General features: G+C 35.8%; 1 protein-coding gene across 1 annotated transcript in view; it reads right to left on the bottom strand.

Moving 5' to 3' along the window:
* PTPRD (protein tyrosine phosphatase receptor type D) overlaps positions 1 to 20,714 on the bottom strand; it is a 406,959-nt gene that overhangs the window by 32,295 nt on the left and 353,950 nt on the right. The window contains exons 28-29 of the mRNA XM_045562129.1: positions 19,605 to 19,724; positions 18,936 to 19,090 (exon numbers count right to left, since the gene is read on the bottom strand). Coding sequence (XP_045418085.1) covers positions 18,936 to 19,090; positions 19,605 to 19,724 — 275 coding nt within the window. The remainder of the gene's footprint in view (positions 1 to 18,935; positions 19,091 to 19,604; positions 19,725 to 20,714) is intronic.

Genomic DNA, 20,714 nt, shown 5'->3' with positions numbered 1-20,714 from the left:
TAGACTTGGATGGGACCTTAGAGATGATGTAATCCAGTGGTTCTCAAAGTGTGGCCTCATGACTAGCAGGATCAGCATCATCTGGGAATTTGTTAGAAATGCAGTTTGGGGGGGCCTATCTTTACCAATAGAATCAGAAACTCTGTGGGTGGGGCTGAGGAACCAGAGTTTGAAAAAGCCCCCAGGAGGTCCTGATGCATAACACTGAAGACTCACCCATCAAGCCAATCCTTTACATTTTGAGGAACAGAGAACTGTTCAACACTAAAATAAAATCTCTCAACTTCAGGTGCATTGCTCTGCTCCTGTCAAAGTTCTATTTTCTTCCCCTTATCTCAAATAGTGCTTATTATTTGATCCATCATTTGCTTTTTTCCATATGCATATAGGCTATCTGTATGCATGTTCTTATCTGACTTCCATTTAACCAATTTAACTAACTCAAGCTTTCCTTTCCTTCCAAAAACCTCCTGCCTGTTACTCACACTGCACAAGGTCAGCTCAAGGCTAGCAGGCTACTCTCCAGGATGTCTGTGCTCTTTTGTGGTATCATAGTGTTTATTCCAAAATATTCGGTTATTTTATTTAAACAACTTAATTAGGTATTAAATAAACTAATAAGATATATTTACAAAATAAAAGAGCTGTTGTGTCTGTGAAAATAAGTTAACTGCTTTGGAAAGACTTATTAATAGTAAAAGTTATTTGTGCCCTGTCATCCCCAATAAAGTACTATTGAATTAGGTAAGGGTGAGACAACTATAAATAAATGGAAAAATATTTATAAACATCTAGTAGGATTCTAAACTTAAGTTTCTTCAATATTAGGTTCATTGTATTAACTATACTAAATTTGCTAATCATAGGTCATACTGAAAGAAGAGTTCTTAGTCCTAAATTAAAAAAACTAATGAATCTAGTATTTGAAATTAATGTCAATTGCATACATAAATGTTTCCGGTTCTTTGCTTTAACTGAAATCTTCTCTAAATGACTAAGTCTTAACACATAAATCAAGGTTTTCTCTGAATGGTCTGGATTGCTTTAGGTATCTTTATATATGTTATCATCAGCTTTTTGAGGGAGATGCCATATTGTTTCATCTCCAGACCCTATTGCCTGGAGTTTTGCACAGGGTAATTTTAATAAATATTTACTGATTATATTTACATATACATTTTACTGAGTATTGCTGACTGATTAGCCCATTATACTTAGCAGTTCATGGTCCTGTTTTATTACTGTGACCCAAATTATCCAGGCTATGAAATATTATTTTACGATAAGACTTCCTGGAGTCCTTTGAAAAATTTCAATGGGGAAAAAAAGAGTTCCATGTTTAAATAACTTTCAAAAATTCCCTCTTGGAGGTTAACAATGGAAATTAGTATTTTATAGGATTGAGAGATCCTGTTGTAAAGAAACCAATTTAACTTATTTTTACCCATACTTATTTGACTACAGAAATCCACCCCCCTAAATCTATTAACCCATGACTCAATGTGCACATACACTGATAAGGTATCCCAAATTCTCTGAGTGACTTGCCTTGTTACGTTCAAATTATTTCTCTGTTTCCATATACTTTCTCATACTTTTGGTAGAACCCAGAATAAGTATAAATTATGTATGCCAATTATGAATGGGTCAGACCATTTATGCCAATAATTGGTTGGGAGATGGTCAACATTTGGATTTGTAAAACTTGGATTCGTAAAGCTGTTATTTATTTATTTTTTTTTCATTTTCTTCTTTCTTCTAAATCAGGTAGCGGAACATTGTGAATCCAGCTCTCCTTTCATAGATTAAAAGAAGAAAGTTTTAACAGGGGAGTCTGAAGCATAGGATGTCAAACAACAGGAAGTGGTGGAGCCTATGATGAACTGAGCCTAAAAAAATAACACTTAATTTAAAAATAAAAAGTGCTGAATATAAATTTTAAAAATCTGCAAGCCAAATGTTAGCAACTACAGTTTTGGGGACAAGCTCTCCAAAGAGGGAGGTGGTTTCAACACTCTGGAATCATTTTAAAACTCGATGCCAGAAGACATCAGATTTAGAAAAGCACTATAAGTATCAAATTACAGCAGCATAAGAGACAGAGTCCAGGAGCACTCAACCTGGAGCTGGAAAAGCAGTAATGAATGCCCTTTACATTAACTATGTCTATGGAAATTGAACATTTAACTGAGATAAGGCTGCCCAGGCTATTAAAATCTCAAATGTTGAGTGGCAGTTATGTAATGAGTTTCTTCAAAAAATAGAAAATGAATTGCCGTTTAACAAACACTGCCTGAAATGTTGATAACTGAAGTTACGTGATGCATGCTTGGGGGTTCATTATACATTCTCTCTACTTTGGGGTATGTTTAAAAATGTCCAAACTCAAAAAGTTTAGGAAAACAGCCTCTTTTTCTGCTCCCCTCAGATAAAGCTCTTTCTAAATGTTTGGTCCCCCACCGGGTAGAAATAACAAAGAAGATCATTTTTAGACCCAATAACCTCCTTCCAATAGCTAGGACTGGGCCTAAGTTTCTAGCCAAACTGTGACGTGATGAAGCTTTAACAGGAAACTGTGGATATAAATGATAATTCCAGAAGTGCTACTTGATAAGATTATCAAGTGGAAACCATGCAGAGAATTCAGCAAGAGATAGGATGACCACCTTAGGAATTAGTTGTAGCTTTGTACATTAAGTATGCCACAAAGCGTCACTCTAAAAATGACTTCCATGCAGAATTATTATCTCATAATTTTAAAACGTGTTTATTCCTAAGCCTTTAGGAAATATAAACCCAACAAAGGCGTACATACTCATCTCTTGTAACTGACTATATTCACAGAGCTTCTTACTGAATTCTGGAAAAGGTTTTGCTAAGCTTGTGGCTTTTCTATTGTACCCTACAAACCAATAAGTTTGAGTTTAATTGAACCATGATAACAAATGAATTTCAGACTGTAGTACATCACTGAAAATAGTCTGAAACCAAGTCAGTCATTTTCAGACACACAGAAAAGGGATGAAATATTAACCATAGGTTGTAAAGGATTTTTGTGGTTTGTAACATGATTGGTATATGGTTTTTCAAATGTAAGTAGTAAGCAGAAGTCCAGACTGAGAAAGACTCTCTGCTCAATTGATTGGAATTGGGCTGGGTTCAGGTTGACAAAGTGAAAGTTTTTTAAGATGTGTGGCATGACTGAGCACCTGTGAACCCAAATTTGGACTGAAGTTGTTTCTTCAGAGAAAGAAAATTTTTTTTATGGCTTCCATAAAACCAACATTCCCCATCATCGTCATTATCATCATCAAAGTAAACCTGCACTTAATCTACTAATTTTATCCAGTTTTTCCTTGAGCAGAAGATGCCATTGGCTAATTACAAGATTGTTCTCTGTTTAGAGAAATAGAAACTAAGTTAGGTGAGTGATTTGCATAAGATTACACAGTTTCAGGGCAGTCCAATATCTCTCATTTTTCTTCATTTTTGCAATTCCCACTTCTTATCCTGAAAGCCAAATATGTAGTGAATATCATGAAATTCAGAGTTGTTTTTATTAGTGCTTACTTAAAATGAAAATTTTAACATCCAGGAGCTTCATTTATCACTTTACATTTTAAAATTCCCACTATATATGAATTGCTTAAGGAAGAGTTTGATTTTCACTAGGGTTCTAGGACATGTGGAAAACACAGCTCACAGTTGGAGACCATCCATGGTCCTCCTTTGTCCATACTAAAATCCAACAACCCTAGCTCTTGATAAAACTTAGAGGCTTATCACTGTAACCAACTGAGGTTGCATCTTATGGATATATATCTTCTATATTCATTTATAGTATTTGACCTGAGCTTAAAGGATAGTATAACAAAAAAAAAAAAAGAAAAGAAAAGAAAAGAAAAAGAAAAAAAAAAAAAAGAAACAACCCAGCATCTTCAAATAACCTGTATTCAGTCAATACATTGGTCAAATTTCAGTATCAGCTCTGCCTCAGTGACAAGAAGGGGCTCTGACCAGCTAGTCCTGCTCTCTATGGCTAGACCACTGCAATGAGATGGAAAATTAAAGCCAGAAACAAGACACTCCAATTCATCTCTTGCTTACAAATATGGGAGTAGTTATGGACACAAGAGAAAAAAAGCAAACAAACAACAGCAAAAATCAGGGAGCAGTTCTGAAAGAAGTTTAAAGGCCTCTTCCCCCCACTTTCTTACCTGTTTTATAGTTTGACAAAATAGCTTTATTTTAGGTTGTATTTGGGGTTTTGCTTTTCTCACCCAGCCCTGTGAAGGAAATTTACATTGCATTTGAACAGGCTGCTGAGAGTAGAGAGGTGAGAAATACAGAGGAGATCACAGAGACTTTGCAGGCTCATCAGTGTCATATCTGGGCCCAATAGAGGTTTAGACAGGATAACTTGGAAGGTCCAGTGACTTAGTAACATGTGAAGACAACACCCCAGGTATGTTTTGTATTTTAAAAGAGCCTTTTTTGTTTGCTTAATCTATAATCATTTAGTTTGCCTTCAGCACAGAGACTGCTTGTATCTGCAGGCTTTTATTTCAAAGGGGACTCTCTTCTGATTTTGGTGTCACTTCATACATTTCTGCAACAAGAAATTCTCTCAGCAGCTGTACTTATGTTAGAAACACAAATGTACCTTATTAATGCTACTTATCAAGGCAAACGGTTTAAAAATACTTGCTAAACATTTGTTTATTTATATGAAAGATTTCAGAGTTTTGCACAGCTAGATTTAGCCATATAACAAACACTGTGAGTGTGTGACAGAAATATAAATGATTCCAGCAGATGGCACGGTCAGAAGCAAAGGGTTTGCAAGTGTAAGAAATAGCACACATCCAAACTGAGAAGTCTGAATGGCTATAATTGTAACCCATCTACAGTCAAATGAAGGTCATTTACATTACGTTAAGAAATATAAGGGTAGAATCTTATCATATGCAAGTCGGTTGGTTACACAAAATGGGGATCTGGCACATGGGTTACTGTTGGACAATATACCACACACAGTTTCTATTTTGGTTCCAGTAGAAAAACAGTATCGACAAATTTCTTTCTCTCTCTGCTTCCTACTTTATTCAATAGAAGAGGTAACAATAGCATCTGCTGCACTTGGCTGGAGCCTGGGATGAGGAAATTGTGGATGATAAGCATCCTAAGCATATGGACACTAAAGCTCATGCTACAACCACAGCACAGCCAGGCTAGCGCTCCGACGAGAGCGGCAGATACACAAGGCAGCCACTGTGAACCAGAGAGGGGCTGCCAAGACAGCATGTCGAGTAATTTTTAGTGGCCTGAAGTGGTTTCCACCACCATGGCTCCAGGCACTACTGCAAAGCGGGATGACTTTATCTCTGACATCCTCTCCCATCCCCCTCTGGCAGCCCTCTGCCATTTTCTGCTGCCGCGGCCTTACTAACCGCCTGGGTGCCCAGGGCATTCAGGCTGCTCCCTGACGACCCATCAGCCCTTCTTTCCATTAGTCATGGGCTTGAAGATCTGTGATGCTTAATTGGCTCTAATGCGTCAAAATTACCTCCTCCGACCATCTTGGTTCCAAACATAACGCCTCTTCTCATTACACAGACGCTTTCTGGTTATTTTCCTAATGCATCTAGAAAATGTTAAGGGACTCTTTAATCAAATTAATTTTAACAAAATTTAAAGGACTGTACTGCAGTGGGAAACATATTGGACCAGCAGTCTGAAGAGTGAGTCCTACAAGAGTCTAAATGAAATCTGTCAGCATCACTGGGCTTCATTTTGTTTTCTCATCTCTGAAATAAAAAAAAAAAAAAAAAGGAAGGGGAAGGGGTGGGGAGGGGAGGTGGTCTGGGAAGCTCCAAATGTCTCTTCCAGGTCTATGATTCACTGTGAATGCATCACACTCCTGGAGTTTCTGAGTTTCAAAAGAGGCCCATTAACCTCAATAAATCCTGAATTACAGAAAGATATAAAGGAAATATTTTTGAGTCAGGATCAAAGGGGAGTTAACAGTACAAGTTTCTTTAGCCTACAAGCTGATATTTTAGCAAGAATAATCAGGTAGCAGTTATAAAACAAATTTTAAAAAGTTGACTTTTCTTCTGCTTTCTAACCTATTTCATATATTAATGAATAAGCCCTGTATTTTTGGGTGAGCTTGGGAGCCTTTGCTCCTTTCATCTAGTCTGGTGAAGCAAATTCACACTGCACTTAGCCAGGCTGGTGAGAGTAGACAGAATAGTTCCTTCAGTCCAGTAAACAGAATATGAGGTCACAAATTTTGTTGTTTCTCCTATTAAAAGGTGGAGTCTATTTTCCTACATCTTGGATCTGGGCTGGCCCCTGACTTGATCTGGACAAAAGAATGAGGTGGAAGTCTTGGTCTCAAAATGCTTGCAGCTTCTCCTTTGATGCCCTCAGAAGTCTGAGACCACCTGACCAGGATGAAAGGCCTCAGGGACAGAGAGGTCCAGCCCAAGCTTCCCAGCCCTTACAGCTGACTGAGAAGCAGAGCTCAGGGGAGAAAGGCAGATGACCTACATCCTGCCCCAAGTCAACCCACAGAATAGTAAGAAATAAGAGACCGCTGTGGTTTTAAGCTACTATGCTTGGCTTGGTATTCGTAGGCAGCAATGGCTAACTGATAGGTGTACCCTCCATTTCAGAAAGGTTGCCAACTCCTAGAGCACACAGGTGTACCAGAAACAAAAATATGGTTATAATTTTTAAAAACATAAGACAATGCTCAAAACCAACTCAAATAAAAAAAAATGAACGAAAACAGAGAGAAAAGGCATAGTTTCTAAAAATAATCATAATTCTCATAATCCTCTCTTTCAAATGTTAAAAGGAATTTGAACAAGTAGCTCTTTAGCCTGTATCATCAGAATGAAAGAGCCACAGTTAATCCTGCCTCATTTTATCTAGTTCATCGTTTTTTTATCCGCTTAGATATATGACAAGCCATAGACTCTAAAAGCACCACTGTGCACTCATGAGACACTTAACTGCTGACTCTCCCTTCATGTACTGTAATGTTGAAGAGGATTTGGGGGGGAGGTGAGAGAGGTATAGAGGGAGGGGAGATGGGGAGAGAAAGAAAAAGGGACTGCTCAATTCCCTTGGAAGAGCGTGTAGAAAAACATAAATGAAAAGTGTTTAAGTATTTCACATGCAATTTATCAGTAAAATTCTGTGATTTAAAAATGAAGTATGCTGTCCCAGAAATATATACTTTTAAAAATCAAAGGTCAAAGGATTTCAGGAACCTGCAAGCTTGGGCAGGAGGTCTGACATTATGACTCACTGTCCTTCCATTCTTCTAATCTGTTATCTTTGGCCTCCACTAAATAATGAAAAAAGGACAGTCAGTAAGTCATATGCCACATAAGGGCACTCCTGGGGCTTATTGTTTTGAACTGCCAAAATGCTGGGCATCATACCAAGCATGAACATGAAGCAATTTGACTGATACCCTAGCAAAAAAAGACTAGCATTTCTCAACTCCAAAGAACATGAGTTCTTAACAGTAGCCACCTTAGGGGGCTGAAGATTTATTGCAGCAATGCTATCATGGTGCAAAAATATTTTAGGGACTTCTTTTTGGCAGTAGAGTTAAAAGACTATAGCCTGTTCTTTTGAATTCACTAATGGTGGCACATCTTTGTCCTTAAAAAGGATTCAATTTTTCTTTTCCTAGTGCCTAGTAACATTTAGAGCCAAGTGTTTGGTTTGTATCATTGGTGATCAAGGAAGGTAAGAAATACTACCGGGTGATTTTTGAAGTAATGGGCCTTGTTCTCTATATGCTTTAAAAGGTGATTATTAAGGTAAGTCTCGTAGAGAAGTTCTCCAAATGTTTACAGTAAGGATGCCATTCAAAGAAGTCTTCTCCTTAAGGTCAAAGCTTTGAGGTGGGTTGTCATTTGAACACAATAATTTTGCCAAAGTTAAAGATCAGGTTTATCACCATATAGCAGTAGTTTTCAACTAGGGGTGATTTTGCCCTCAATGGGGCATTTGGCAATGTCTAAAGACATTTCTGATGCTAACAACTGGGGGGCGGGTGCATTTCTGGCATCTGGTAGGGAAAGGCCAGCGATGCTGCTGAACATCCTACAACATACAAGACAGCTCTCACAACAAACATTCTATGACCTAAAATGTCAAAACTGCTAAAAGTTGAGAAACTTTGCCGTGTAGAAACAGCACATTCTAATAAGTGAAGCATTATTTTAGCCTACCAAAATAATTACAGCAGTGCTTATGCATTTTCAAAGTATTAAATATTCTAGTTGCTGTGCATCTTCTAGGTTTATATACACACACACGTTTTCTACTACTCTAAGTCACAATTATATAGAACTCAAACTCACGTTTCAGAAAATATAACAGCATTCTTTTTTTATATTAATAGAACCAATGGAAACAGCTACATATTTTATGTGGCGTAAAATACAATAATAATAAAAACATCAGTAACTATAAACATTTATTGACTTCTTTCTATGTGACAGGTTCCTGGCTAATTAATCACAAATGTTTTATTTAATCTTTATAAACAGTACTATTAAGGAAATACTACCATTATCCCTACGTTACTGATCAGGAAATAACGTGCTCCATGTGACAGATGTAAATGGAATAGCTGGGATTTGAACTCAAGTAGAATGATTTCAGGCACACAGTCTTTACTACCATGCATTGCTGATCCCTAGGAACAGCTCTGTTTGTAAGAAGTCATCTCTTTTATAGGCTAGGGATAGTTCTGCTTTCATTTGTAAATATAAATTGAGGAAAATAGAAAATGGCAGTATGCAAACCCAAAGGGAGCAGAAGAAAAGAAATAACAAAGATCAGAGTAGTAGCAAATGAAATTGAGAATAAAAGAACAATACAAAGGATCAACAAAAACAAACAGTTGGTTCTTTGAAAAGAGAAACAAAATTGACATACTACTAACTAGACTAACCAAGAAGAGAGAAGATCCAAATAATGAGAAACAGAAAAGGAGACATTACAACTTATACCATAGAAATACAAAAGAATATCAGAGACTACTATAAACAACCATACTCTCACAAAGTAGAAAATCTAGAAGAAATAGACAAATACCTAGAAACAAACAGCCTCCTGAGATTGAATCAGGAAGAAACAGAAATCTTGGACAGATCAATAATGAGCAGTGAGATTGAATGAGTAATAAAAAATATCCCAAGAAACCCAGGACCAGATGGATTCACAACTGAATTCTACCAATTATAAAAAGAACGGGTACCAATCCTCCTGAAACTTCTTCTAAGAAATCAAGAAGGAGGTTAGAATCCTCCCTAACTCATTCTTTGAGGCCAGCATTACCCTGATAACAAAGCTAGACAAGGACACAACAAAAAAAGAAAACTACACACCAATATCCTTGATGAACACAGATACAAAAACCCTCAACAAAATACCAGCAAACCAAATCCAACAGCACATCAAAAAGATAATACACCATGATCAAGTGGGTTTATATTCCAGGGATGCATGGATGATTCAACATATGCAAGTCAATAAATGTGACTCACCACATAAACAGAATTAAAAACAAAAACCATATGATCATCTCAATAAATGCAGAAAAAACATTCAATAAAATTCAGCATCCCTTCATGATAATAACCCTCAACAAACTAGACATAGAAGGAATATATCTCAAAACAATAGAAGTCATATATGACAAACCTACAGCCAACATCACACTGAATGGAGAAAAGTTGAAAGCATTCCTCCTAAGAGCTAGAACAAGGCAAAGAGGCTCACTTTTGTCACTCCTATTCAACAAAGTACTGGGAGTACTAGCCAGAGTAATCAGGGAAGAGAAACAAAAGCATCCAAATTGGAAAAAAGGAAGTCAAATTATTTCTGTTTGTTGATGATATGATCTTATTCCAAGAAAACCCTGAAGACTTGATAAATGAATTCAGTAAAGTTTCAGGATGCAAAGTCAATGTACAAAGATCAGGAACATTTTTATATATCAATAACAATCAAGCTGAGAAACAAACCAAGAAGTCAATCCCATTTATAATAGCTACAACAACAACAACAACAACAACAACAAAAACCAACATAATAAAATACCTAGAAATATATTTAACCAAGGAGGTGAACGATCTCTACAAGAAAAACTACAAAATGCAAATAAAAGAAATTGTAAATGATGCAAACAAATGGAAAAACATCCCAAGCCCACGGACTGAAAGAATCAATATTATTAAAATGACCATACTTCCCAAAGCATTCTATAGGTTCAATGTAATTCCTATCAAAATACCAATGTCATTTTTTACTGAATTAGGAAAAAAAACCCCAAAATTCATGTGGAAACAAAAAAGACCCCAAATAGCCAAAGCAATGCAAAACAAAAAGAACAAAGCTGGAGGTATCATATTCCCTGACTTCAAATTATACTACAAAGCTATAATAACCAAAAGAGCATCGTAATGGTATGAAAATAGACACATAGATAATGGAACAGAATAGAGAACCCAGAAAGAAAGCCACATACCTACAGCGAACTGATCTTGACAAAGTTGACAAATATTAATACATATACTGGGGAAAGGATATCCTATTCAATAAGTGGTGCTGGGAAATCGGATAGCCATATGCAGAAGAATGAAACTAGATCCCTATCTCTCACCATATAAAAAATAACTCAAGATGGATTAAAAACTTAAATGTAACACCTGAAACTATTGAAATACTGGAAGGAAACCTAGAAAAAGTTCTTCTGGACATTGGCCTAGGCAAAGAATTCATTACTAAGACCTCAAAAGCAAATGGAACAAAAGCAACAATAGACAAAAGGGTCTTAATTAAACTGAAAAGCTTCTGCACAGAAAAAGAAATAATCAACACAGTGAACAAAAAACCTGCAGAAGGGGAGAAAATATTTGCAAACTATACATCCAACAAAGGACTAACATCCAGAATCTACAAGGAATTCAAATAACTCAACAACTACAAAAAACCCAAGTAACTCCATTAAAAAGTGTACCAAGGACATGAACAGACATTTTTGAAAAGAAGACATACAAATGGCAAACAAGCATATGAAAAAATGCTCAACACATCACTAATCATCAGGGAAATGAAATTAAAACCACAATGAGACACCATCTTACACTAGTCAGAATGGCCTTTATTAAAAAGTCAAACAATAATAGATTTTGGCAAGGATGTGGAGAAAAGGGAATGCTTATACTCTGTTGGTAGGAATGTAAATTAGTACAGCCTCTATGGAAAACAGTATGGAGATTTCTCAAAGAACTAAAAATAGAGCTACCATTTCAATCCAGCAATCCTACTATTGGGTATCTACCCAAAGGAAATGAAATCATTATATCAAAAACATACCTGCACTCATATGTTTTTCATAGCATTATTCCCACTAGCAAAAATATGCAATCAACCTAAGTGTCCATTAACATATGGTTAGATAAAGAAAATGTGTGTGTCTACATATACACACACACAAACACACACATACTGGAATACTACTCAGCCACGTTTTTGTAGTAACATGGATGGAACTGGAGGCCATTATCTAAAGTGAAATAACTCGGAAACAGAAAGTCAAATACTGCATGTTCTCACTTATAAGTGGGAGCTAAATAATGTGTACACACGGACGTAGAGTGTTGGATAATAGACATTGGAGACTCGGAAGGGTGGGAGGGTGGGATGCGGTGGAGGAAGAGAAATTGCTTAATGGGTATAAGGTACATTATTCAGGTGATGGCTACACGAAAAGCCCAGACTTCACCACTATGGGATATATCCATGTAACAAAACTTCACTTGTATGCCTTAAATCTATACAAATAAAAAAGATAAATAAATAAAAATAAAAATGAATAAAGAAAATGGCAGTATGGTATACACAATGACCTTGAATCAGAAAGCATGGGTTCTTATCCAGACTCTACTTACTATTTAGTTAGGTATGTGGTCTTCAGTGAATCAATTAATTTTTCAGAATCTCAATTTCCTTATCTGAAGAGTAACGGTAGTAACAATGCACATCTTCCATTCTTATCAAAAACCTTACATCAAATAAATGATGGGGAGATGCTCTGCAAACGGTCACAATCTTACACAAAAGTGAGTTGGTTGCTATTCTTGGAAATGGAATGGAAATGAGATGCTGATATTTTCTCAGTTGCCCTTGAAGTGACCTTCAATGATATATAAAACTGATAAATGACTGGTTAGATAGTTTCTTATGCTATTGACCTTACCTTTCCTCTATTGTCTTTATATCTATAATGCTTCTTTTTAAATAAATTATCTATTTTATCAGGCAGCCAGAGTGTACCTCCTAGTACCCCAAATACCTTCTCCATTTTAAATTTCACACTTTACACCTGTTGAGGCCACTCTGCAATTGTTTTTAAATGCTTCTCTTTTGGTTCTGTAACTTTCAAACTATTTCAGTGGAAGTAAAGATATTTTTCTCGTATAGGATTATGCCATCAAAATATTGAAGACCTAGCCTTCCATTTCATATCACCATGCTGTTTCATAAAGTAAGCATTTGCTTTTCATGCATAATTATTGGTATATAAGAACAGAACCTGGCATAATAGGTTCCACATGGTATAATTATTTCTCCCCACCTTAAAATGTTTCCATAAATAAGGACATAATTTGTATATTCCACCCATATTCTTATCTTGGCATTTTTAACAATCCAGTCTTTCATCTACAGAAGACTAGCATCTCCTATTACTTAATTTACACATGAAAATAAATCCCAGGTTTAAAAAAAATATGGGTCTATGGTTCACACTTGTCAGCATCTCAAAACTATCACATGGTTTGGCAATACTTGTGGTCTTTGATCTGAAGAGACATTTGAATGAAACACTGGAAGGAATAAAAGATGGAATTTAGAATGAATGGTTAAAAATGCATTAAACAATTTTCTGCAGCACTTGCAGTGTTTTTGGAGCACAAGTTCTCTTATTTTATGTTCATATGCAATGTTTTCCAAAATCTTCTGACTTTTTAAATTATTTTTTTACCATTAGATTTTTTTTTTATTTCTGAATATTACATGGGTACAAATGTTTTGGTTACATGAATTGCTTTTGTATAGTTTGAGTCAAAGTTATAAGTGTGCCCACAAGCAAGCTCTTTTATTTTTATGCTCATATGCAATGTTTTCCAAAATCTTTTCACTTTAAAAAGGCTATTTTCCTTATTATTGGGTTAGTCTTAGGGATACATGGTTATGCTATAAATATAAACTTAAGTAGTTTCTTGGTTGTGCTTTCATATGAAAAGTCAAAAAGTATTATGAAAACTGAAACTTAGGAATCTTTCCAACCACAAATTGCCATCAGATTTTTCTTGGGCCACCTTTAGTAGCCTATTGATGCTTCTAGGTCATTACTGATCTACATCTGGTATGAAGTTCCTGTTCCTTCCAGTTTTGAAGACTGGTTTGATTCCATAATGTGACAGATTTAAGTGATCCTCAGGAGGTCTATTTTATGTTTTGGGATTGTTTCATTTAGAAGACAGATTCAGGGGTCTTGATCTATCCCCATTTCATATTTATTCGTAAATGAATAGATTTCTCTTATGAAGAAAATGTATTCGCTTTGTCTTTTAAAGGGGTTGATGTGATTCATGGGTCAAGGTTTTATAATCGATTCAGTGAAATTATAGCTTCATCCCAATTTATTCATTCTTAACAAGATGCAAATGCTTAGATCAAACCAGTTGTCATGTCTTTTTGGCACTAGAATATAGACTTTATAGAATATGTGGGTTAGAATATAAGCCACAGGTTCTTCTATAAAACAACATAAAGAATAGGGTTGAAAAGGGAAAAAGGGAAACAAAGGTTTATTTTCCAAGAGGAAGACTAAAATAATATAGGAAAACGTAATGCATGACCTCTACGAAAATCTAAGCTTAATAAATAACTTGAAAGTTCTCTTCCTTAGTCTCTTTCAAAAAAATTTTATAAATATAATAAAAAATTTTTTGCATGTCTCTACTCATGTACTGCATAGATATCTATGCAGTGAAGAGGTAATGTGAAATATCTATCTGACAACCATTTACTCAGCTAATATGTAGTGAGGAGATAAATGTAAGGAACCAGGTGGTCTCTGCAATTGGAAGAGTCAAACAGGCCAAGGACTTTGCAATCTGGCCTAAATTTACGTCCTGTATGGCCTTGAACAAATCACCTATGACCTCCCTGTGATTAATTCTCTTCACCAGTAAAATACATTGTTTTGTGGATCAAATGACTATGTCCTAAGTGCTTAGTAATACTTGGAAAATAGTAATGGCTCAGTAATTGGTAGCTATTATGATTATTTATGTTAAAATGATTAAAGGATGGAAGAGACTCACAAGCTAGCAATTGCCTTTGATTTAGAAAGAGTGAAAGAAAGGCTACAATATGGCAATGTGCTGTGGAATCAGAAAGGAAGGAGTGGCTCATTCTGACAGGTCATCAGGGAATGCTTGACAGCAAAATGCTTTCCTAGTGGGCAGCAAAAGGGGATGCTGAAATCCATCAAGTGACCTAAAGTCTGGAGAATTTGCTTGGTCTACAAGACCAGGCAATCTGCGGCCATATAATAGCTTTACCACTGCTAGTAGTATGAGCTCAAGCAAGTAACTTGACTTTTCCTGGCCTCTGTTTTTTCTTGTGTAAAATGGGAGAATAAGGTTCCTACTTGTGAAGACCACTGAGGGAAAAAAAGCAATAACACATGTAAAGCACTTAGAATAGGGCCTCTCCATTTGACAAGAAAGATTATTTGATGTTGAATAAGGTTCAACTATCCTTAACCATTATTACAGCTAAAAACCAGAGAGCTATATCTATATTTCATCATGGAGTGGATGAAAGACATGAAAGGTAAAATAGTAGAAAAAGCGACTCAGAAATAGTGTGTCCTGGGAAACAGAGATGAAGGTACTTGGAACGTGTAGCCAGTGGTAGATGCCAAAGGAGTGACCAATGAAGTGTCAAGGGCGAAGAGCAGCCTGAACACAATGGTAAGAAGTACAGACTTTATCTTGAAGGCATCAAGAACCACAGCGTTAAGTTCCACGGATCCTTAACGGTATCATTTTAAGAGTTCAAGGGTTTTTCAGGTCTTTATAAAAACAGATTTATTATTGTAAATGATTCTATCCAATTGACAGTATTAAAATATTCTCTGTCACTGAGAAAAATCTGATGAAATTACCATGATGGAAAATATGTAAATTAAAAATATTTATTCAATTAACTATTTGGATATTTATAAACACCTGTTTATTTAATAAAATGGATGGCTGAGATCATATGGATGATATCCATGTTCATGTTGAATTTTTCTCCTTGGAGTTCTAAATATACACATAGCTTTTAAAAGTCACTCAATAATAATTACTCATAATTTAACATTGCATAAAGCACTGTTCTAGGTGCTTTACGTATATCATTTCATTTAATTTTTACAAAATTTTCATTGCTCTGAATAGTGTTACCCCATTTTACAGGTGAAGAAATAGATCAACTAATTTGCTTAAAGTAATACAGCCAGCAAGTAAATGAGCTGATATTTTACCCAGGGAGTCTCTCTCTCCAAAGTGTGCACTCTCAATGTCGTGATTACAGACTCTGTATGAAGCAATTGACAGCTACAGTTGGTCTTTCCTTCTTCACCTGTTGAACTGGACATCCTTCCTTTTAGGAACATGGTAGGCCCTATCCTTCTCCTTGGCCCTCCAAGGTCTTATCTATGTTTATTGCACTAGGCTAACCCTGTAACTCCTTATTATTGATTATTAGAATTTCTTTAATGGCTCATTTTACTCTTACCACATTTATTACCAGACAGGAACATTGGAGGAGCATAATTTTCTTTTTCTGACGTGCTTCCCTCCGTTTAGGGGCTACTACCTGACTTATCTTAAAAACTCTTCCATTCTCATAGAAGCTATTTGGCAGCAGGTTTGGATTTACCTTGATTTGTCACTACTTCTTTATTAGAGAGAAAAAGTTCAGATTCATCATAGAGAAATCACAACACTAAATATAGTATTTGCATTCCAGAATATATTCTGTGATTATTTGTAACATGATCACGGCTAGCTGCAATCAGTCTCCCTTTGTGACTTGGCTATTGTGGCCTTTTACATAGTTCCTTCTTGCTTAGAAATGGTTTCTAAACTAGCATTTCTGGGATGCCACACAAGGAACTACCCTCTAGAATGACTTTAATCTGCTGCACTGTCACAAAAAGTTATGCCGGCAAGTTTTAACATACTTGTATTTAAGTCAAGGATTTATGATGATTTGGATGTTGACAATGTTGACATTGCCTCTCCTACATAAAGGGGCCAAGATTTCTTACGAGGCACATGAAATTACTTACGAGTAATTATTTCACAGAGCTCAGTTTATGCTGTATCTTTTCTGGATGGTTTTGAAGTAGTTAACAACTTCTGTCCACCAATATACCTACTCTTCTGTTGTTTGTTTCAATACAGAGCTTCTCCAGAGCCTTGGGCACGGCACTTCCAAACGTCAGCGGCTATTAGCTCTGCACATTCATCTTTGTTTCCTTATTTCTCCTGAGTAGCCTGTATCTCTCAGAGGTGAGCCCCGGTGGCTTACCACAACATGGGTGTGTATGTGTTATGTGTTTTTTCAAAATATGGCATAATAGTTATCTGCCTTATCTCCCCTGCTTGCTTGTAAACTTTTTTGGATGCCTCATAGTGCATAAAGCCTATACTTCGCTTATGATCTAGAGAGGGAGAACTGCAATTGTAAAATTATCTATCTATTCATCTATCTATCTTAGTTTTCCAGGGCCTCCACTTTAATTTACAATAGCATATTTTGAGAGAGGGAAGATGCGGTATTTTAAAATGCAGTGCAAATACCATAATGCTATTTTTTCAATGAAAACTCCCAAGTTATGTTTCCCCAATTTTTGTTCCTATTATTTTAAATATATAATTGTGTGTGTGTGTGTGTGTGTGTGTGTGTGTGTGTGTGTGTGTACCGTATTTTTGCCATTAAGCATATAAGAGCAACATTTCCTCTGTGAGTCCAAATTTCCTGTTCCTCTATCCTTTGGCCAAACTTTATCTGAAAACATTTTGTGTGTTTCAAGTGTGGTTTTTATAATCAAGTTTAGCTCTCACCAAGCTAGAGGTGCACCATATTACCAGGTACACTGGCTCTTTGAAGCACACAAAGAAGTGTGTATAATAGGGTATACAGTCTGGTCAAACTTGGGCCTGATGTTTACATCATCAGGAAGGAGAACCAGAAATTTGCTTTCATGAATGCAAAGGCACTGGCTTGAACTAACAGAAATAATTTCTAGTGTTTCACAATCATGCAGTAAACTGCAACCAAGTGGCCAGTCCTCAAAAGCCCCTGTCCTGGATATAGGGATGTAAGAACTAGATAACATGGTATGAGGCCTATTATACCACCACCTTCTTAGCTATCAGTACTTGAACCAAACCCTGTAGCCTCTCACTCACACTTCTCCTGACCTGACATACTGTTGTTATAAACATCACATAGAACAAAGCATGGGGAGTGCTTTAGAATTAGTAAAATATTCCATATAAATACGAGGTAATGTTGTTATTGGGTTTTATCAGGGAAAACATTTGCTAGAGAAGAGAAACTTTATTTTGTTTGGAATTTGCTGGGCCATTGTTTAATAATTACTACTGTAGCATGAACTGGCCAGGTGAATTTATTGCTTTTATTCTGATCTATCCATTGTCTCCATCTTTTTGCAAAAAAATAGCCCCCTTTTTAGGCTCTATTGTATTATGCTATGGTATAGTATGTGGTATGAAAGAGAGTTATGCTATTAAGTCATGATAGAAGTGGTTTGTGATAGATGATTTCTTGTCTTTTTTATATACTTCCACACTTCAATTTTACTTATCTGTGCAAGGAGCCATATTTTCTTATGTATGAATTACTTGGGTTATGAAGAACTGTTATGAAGTTATAACTACACATTTATATAGTAATAAATGGAATCTGACTAGATAGCCTGAATAGTCTGTTAATAATGATACTTGAGAAGAACTCAAGGCAACTGGAAGATATCAGTTTAATATTAAAAATGTATAAACATTTATATAGAATCTGAGTGGTGATATGAAAGATATTAGTCAGAATTAAGTAAAAAAATGTAAATTACACATTTCAAGAGAAGTATAGACTCATTAGCTCTGAGTACATAAAATAACTTCCTCGAAATTATAGGTCTTTGTATGGATTTTGTTAAATAAATTTTTAAAAATCAAATTAGTGTATTTTTTATATGTGACTTGATATTACCAATGTGCACAAGGTATCTTTAAGCAATAAGACATTCTCCCTGAGAGGTAGGGTGATTATATTGTTTTGTTCAGTAATATTTTTCTATAAATAGTAAAAAGGTTGTATCAGTCCAGCCCACAAGAGCCAAACAATTCATATAAATAAATTTTTTAGAATATCCCTCCACATGAGGTGAAACTTGACCCTAATTACAAGGTTAATTCTTTATTCTTTTCCATTTTATACATTTATGGCCATGTGCACACTTTATTTTGTGTTTATGTATTTATTTATTTTCACCCCAAAGAAAAAACAGCAATGGGCCACAGTTGCCTACTATCTTTGGTGGGAATATGTATTTATATCAAATCCTTCCTATTGATGTTAGTATAGGTGAGGCCTCATTTGACCAAAAGAGACTTGTGTTACTTATGAAGGCATTTACTACCTCAGAGTATAAACATGTTGTAAAGAGAACGAGAAACAATTTAGCTTTCCATTTCCTAGAAAACCTTCTGACTACAAGTAAAACAAATGCTCTCGGTGGTCCTTACCTGCAGTGCACAACCATTGGACCCGCATCAGGAGGGTTACAGGTTTTGACTCTCCGTAAGAAAGCTAGAAAAGGTGTAGGGTGTTCTGGAACACCGTGATCAGGCCAGGCGGTGAACTGGAATTGTCTCACTTCTCTCTTCTCACTTGAACCATTCTGTGAAATAGGAACATTGGCTGAAATTCCATTTTCCCAGCCTCAGGTGGTAATGATGAATAACATGGAAGAGGGAACACTAAAATGTGCTATCTTAATTCCTTCTTCCCACCCTACATCCATTGGGAAGACATACTCTTTGGATATATAAACCCCAAGCTATTCGTAAATGACAAATATTTGCTCAGGAAGATAAAATTCTTAGGTGAGAAGCATTACATTTTTCAAGTTTAACTATGAGGAGGACTCCTGTTATATTTTACAGGAAGAACTAGTTCCTCTTCATCTATTCTTCATTCGTTGAAACTTTCGTTCAGAGAAAGAGTTTTATATTTACTGATAAATCACCAGACAAGAAGAAAAATTGCTGAGAGATAATGGAAGAATTATTTCATTCTTCACTCTTGCCAGCTGGATCAAGATTTAAGTAAAGCCTTAAAAGATTTGATTTCTCAAAAGAAGCTTTCTTTAAATAATGGAGAGGAGAGGGGAAGAAAAAAAATAAAAAGCAAACCTTGTAAAGTGCAAATGTTCGAACACAATATGTGGCCAGCTCCACAGTATCTAGCAGCGTCACTTGGACCAGTCCATGGGTTTCTGTGCCTCTGCTGGGCCAATACTGGTCACACTTCACCTACAAGTAACAAGTGACACATTCAGGGCAGATGTTCATCAACTTCTCTATTAACTTTACTTTGAGTTGCTGTTGAAGGAAAACAGCTTTTCTGCATTTCATTTTATGTTGATCTTTTTCTGGCATGCATTTTTGTTATCCCAATATATGTAAATTACTGCTCTGATGCCAATACAAACCACATTTTTCAAACTGGTAGGAATACTAAGCAGTAACAGATTCAATTTTCCTGGAGAAAAATAAGTTGCAGATTGTTGCTCAGTAAAATAGAGAGAGAGGTATTTGAAATTTCAGAGGACTTGAAAAGAAAATACAAATTTGTTCTGGGATAGATGTTATGAATCACATCAGGAGATTACACTTAGGCATTTAAAATACATGGTAAGATAGTTAGTGTTAATCTAACAAGATTTAAATTGTTCAAGCTATTTCGTCTTGAGCTATCACAGTTTCCAAATATGCTTGTTTAAAGAAAAGTAGAAATAATTGGAAAATCTATCAAAGTATAATAAGAGAAGCATGTTTTTTTTTTAAATACTAGATAAATGTTATTTGTATCCAAAGCAACTTAAACCTGTAATGTCTAGGGGAAAAAGAGGTGTCTGATCTTTAAAAACAGTCTCAGAGGGTCACACGCTAGCAGTGCGGTTTAAATAATTTAAAACTCATTCATTTGAGATGAATAATCTACAATTTCTATGTGGAATAGAACAGAAACACACAAAAAGTATTCAACCCAATTAGTTTAATACACAGTAAAGAATAATTTCAAGCCTGCAGTAAGCCTCAAAATTTACTGAATGTGTCCAGTGGGCATTAAAAAGCATAATAAAAAATGACAGAAGCACTGTATTTTGTAGTAAGGCCATAGATCAGAATATATTTACCCTTTTCATCTCAAATTTTTAAAAATGGGGAGTAATTCTTTTTTTTTTTTTTTTTTTTTGAGACAGAGTCTCACTCTGTTACCCTGGCTAGAGTGCAGTGCCA

Source organism: Lemur catta, chromosome 10 (assembly GCF_020740605.2).
Source record: "Lemur catta isolate mLemCat1 chromosome 10, mLemCat1.pri, whole genome shotgun sequence".
NCBI classification, from domain to species: domain Eukaryota; kingdom Metazoa; phylum Chordata; class Mammalia; order Primates; family Lemuridae; genus Lemur; species Lemur catta.
The sequence above is the reverse complement of the archived record's forward strand: the minus strand, read 5'-3'. Positions and strand labels throughout refer to the sequence as shown.